The 3,714-nt window shown below is 40.5% G+C and overlaps 1 protein-coding gene across 1 annotated transcript; it reads left to right on the forward strand.

Moving 5' to 3' along the window:
• The first annotated feature begins 2,606 nt into the window (after positions 1-2,606).
• Positions 2,607-3,401, forward strand: LOC113774283. The gene has a single exon (XM_027318836.1). The coding sequence runs from the start codon at positions 2,607-2,609 to the stop codon at positions 3,399-3,401; it is 795 nt and encodes a 264-aa protein (XP_027174637.1).
• Positions 3,402-3,714: the final 313 nt, after the last annotated feature.

The following is a 3,714-nucleotide window of genomic DNA, read 5'->3' on the forward strand; positions in this document are numbered from 1 at the left end:
ATGAACCCAATACACATTAGGGTTTCATGCAAAGAGCTATCAAAATAGACATATACATGGCTCAATTTGGCAACCACAAGTATGAGCTTCCAAAAGTGATTATTTTCCTGTAAGGAAAACAAATGGAATGGTGTGAGCTAAAGCTCAGTGAGCAACTATCACACAATCAACCAAGACCACTTAAGCATAACCGTTCATTTCAAGTATACAAATAAGAAGCAAAACAAATCGGTAAAAGGATACGGTCGGCTCTCAAGAGCCCATTTCCACGCTTACATTCTTGATCCAAACCCATTGACCCTCCGTCAATGTTAAAAGTACCAAACCGTAGACCTCTCTTCACTTCCATTCCTTCCACCCAACATACCCCAACCGGGCCCGCACTCCAAGCAGTAACTTTAGGTGATACTCGAGTACACCGGAACCAAGGGTCTCATTACCACAAGATTCCCATTTCAGTCCCCGTGGCTAGTCAATGTTCACGACCAAGCCCTCGCTGGCTCGATTCAATTGAATGCCAACGGGGTCGAGCTCAGTACAGTAGGGCCGTTGGATACTTGTCCAACCAACACCCAAACAATTTCCATGAATGAAATCCAAGAATTCATATAGCAGTACAGTAATACAGTGAAACGGTAAACAATCGGTCACAAGAATAAAAGGAATGAGGGCGGTCAAGTACACCCTCACCCTAATCATTTCCAATAGCCAAACAAGCCTTCAAGGCATCACATTAGCATATAGCAAAGCCACATTATAAACATCCAAGTGAGTAGTATACTCACCAATTAAGCAAGTGAGGTTTCATGCACCGTCGTCCCTAGTACGTCGTGCACTAACGTCACGCCCTAGAACATGTAAACAAATACCATAAGACTCGATAACGAGTCATAAAGCCAAGCCAATTATAACCCAATAGGGTTTCATATGCATAAACAAGCATAATAGCAAACCAGAAATTTCAGCAAAGGGAACTCATTTGATCCAACAACAAAAACAGTTTTCGCCTCCTAATGCGGTAATGGCACAAAATGCGCTACACTTATCGGATGAGGGCGTAAAACCCACCATCTCGAAGCTAAAAGACAGGGCTACAACAATGTAGAAGGCCACTCAATCCAAATCCTAGCACAACTAGGTCAAAAATGTAGAAAACCAAGCCAGAACCGTAATTGCAGGTTCCCAAATCACACAAAACTGTAATCAGTCCCAGTCAGTCTATACAGGTCCAAATGCATTGATTCCAAAGGCATATGATAGCTAAGACATCAAGCTACATTTCATCAGAAGACACCATCATCAAAATCCAAAGCAATTCCAGTCAAAATGGCCAATTACAAGTGCAGTTCGCACATTCTGATCACCCAGAACAGCAACAGTAAAAACGGCATAACTCACTCTACACTACTCCAAATGACCTGAAATTTTGCAGGCACTTCAAACTCATCAATACCTACAACTTTCATGTTTTGAGTAAAGTTCAATTCAGCCTCTAACCCTATGATCCAAAACCGGACAGAATAGGGGGTAATGAAACCCTAACTTTGCACAATTCAATCCAAACTCAAAATTGGTTGCAATTTCCTATCATATGCACCTACTAGAGCCATAGCCCCTTATTACCAACCATCAAAAACAACCACACCATCAAGATCACATAAAACCAGAAAATTCCTCAAAAAAATAAAAACTTAACCAAATCACTTCAAACCAAGAAATAAACCACAATTTCTAACACAATAGCCACCATTAGACATAAATTCAACATCATTAGGTGTAAGAGGATAGTCAATCACTACTTACCAAGTAAACAAGAGAGAGGAAGTGGTAGAGCACCTTAGCTCCTCCAAAAAACTTCACTAAGCAACTCACTAGCACCTAATGGAAAGCTTTTATGGAATAGAAACTAGTTTAGGCAATAGGTTTGGAAGATTGAGCTAAATGGAAGCTTGAAATTTGAAGCAATTCTCTTCCTTCTTGAGCTTGAGGAAGTCGGCCACCAAGGAGTGAAAATAATGAATTTTTGAGGTAATTTTTAGATATTTAACCACTTGGTCAAAAGGTCAAAACAAAAGAATAAAAATCATAAAACACCACCAACCATCTAATGACACATGGCATCTCATTAAATGCAATTCAATCCTTTGGTCACCTCTCACATCAATCACCTCACACTCCTTTACTTATCCATTAACACCCGATAAATTTTTCACAGTATCCGAAACTTATCCTTATTGGCCGAATTTTTCCGAACTTTCCGCACTAGTGGGTCCCACGTCCTTTCTATATCCGTAATTTTTCAAAAACTACCCAATGCTAGAAAAATCATCTAAAAACTATAATTACTCATAAAATCCACCAAGAAAATATTCCTAGGCCAGAAAATGCAGAAAACATGCAATTAAAGGGGAAAAACCCTAGGAAAAATATTAGGGACTTACGGGTTCTCACACAAAGGCTATGGAAGGACTTGTGGAAACTGAAGGTGAAGCACAAACAGAAAATATTCTTATGGAAATGCCTTAATGATGCACTCCCAGTCAGAGCGCTTATGTTCGGTAGAACCGAAAATTGGGGACCCCATTTGTAGCAGATGTGGAGCGGAAATGGAAACGATAGAACATACTCTTTTGAACTGCAGGGAAGCTAAACTGATTTGGAAGTTAGCCCCTGTCCAATGGGAAGGAATGATGGAGCAACATGGGAGTTTTAGAAATTGGTGGACATCAATCTCAGAAGCCAGGAACAGACCGGAAGGATGGCAACACATTTCTTTGTCTGTACATATTCTATGGCAAATATGGAAAGCTAGGAATGAGCTGGAATTTAATGGTAAGAAAAAGGAGCCTTGGAAGACTATTCAAAAGGCGCACCAGGAATGGTTAGAGATGGTGGAACTAGATATAAAAGAAACTAGGAAGAGCACAGAGGAAACATCAGTTCTTCATCAACAAATACCACAGTTAGACTCAGAACATGGGACAGTGGAAGTGAGGATTGGAGTAACTTCAGATATGGCCAATCATGGCCTAGGCATTGGAATAAGTCTGAGACAATGTGATCAAGGATTCCACCGAGGTTGGGCGATACGGGCTAGAAGTTCAGGATCAAACCTGGTGGATGAAACAATTGCACTTAAATTGGCAATGTGTAAGGCTGCCGCAGAGCTACTAACGGAAGTGTTATTCCAAGTGCAAAGTCCTCAACTCCTCAACTATATCTGCACAAACAGAGTGAGTGACATTCGACTAGCTACTGTGGTTGATGACATTATTCAACTAAGAGATTTGTTTCATATGTGCTCCTTTTGCCTAGTTAGAAATGATAAGACTCAACTAAGCTCCAAGCTTAGCATTCATGCCTTAGGCATTATTTTGGATGAGGAACTTTGGTTTCCTTAGTGGTAAAATCGCCGCTTGTAAAGTTCAATCGAGTCTTTGCTCGCACTTGTAAAGTTTTTGTCTAGTAATACAAGCACTTATCGTTTCCAAAAGAAAAAAAAAAGGTTCAAAATTCGATGTTTGCAAGGAGTTTTTCCACAAGCTAGTAAGGCTTGGAGCCTCAGAGTTTTGTAGTTGGGCCAATGATCCAATAACCTTCCAATCAATTAAAGGCTAGCCTCCTGGTGTAAAAGGTGGCAGTGAGAGCTCAAAGGGGTTGAAGATGAACGAGATGACCGTACCACTAATTATCAGCAAGCCCTAAAGTGCCATT

This window comes from Coffea eugenioides, chromosome 6 (assembly GCF_003713205.1).
Source record: "Coffea eugenioides isolate CCC68of chromosome 6, Ceug_1.0, whole genome shotgun sequence".
NCBI lineage: Eukaryota > Viridiplantae > Streptophyta > Magnoliopsida > Gentianales > Rubiaceae > Coffea > Coffea eugenioides.

Coding starts and splice junctions, on each gene's coding strand:
- LOC113774283 (XM_027318836.1), top strand. CDS start 2,607: ATGGAAACGATAGAACATACTCTTTTGAACTGCAGGGAAGCTAAACTG.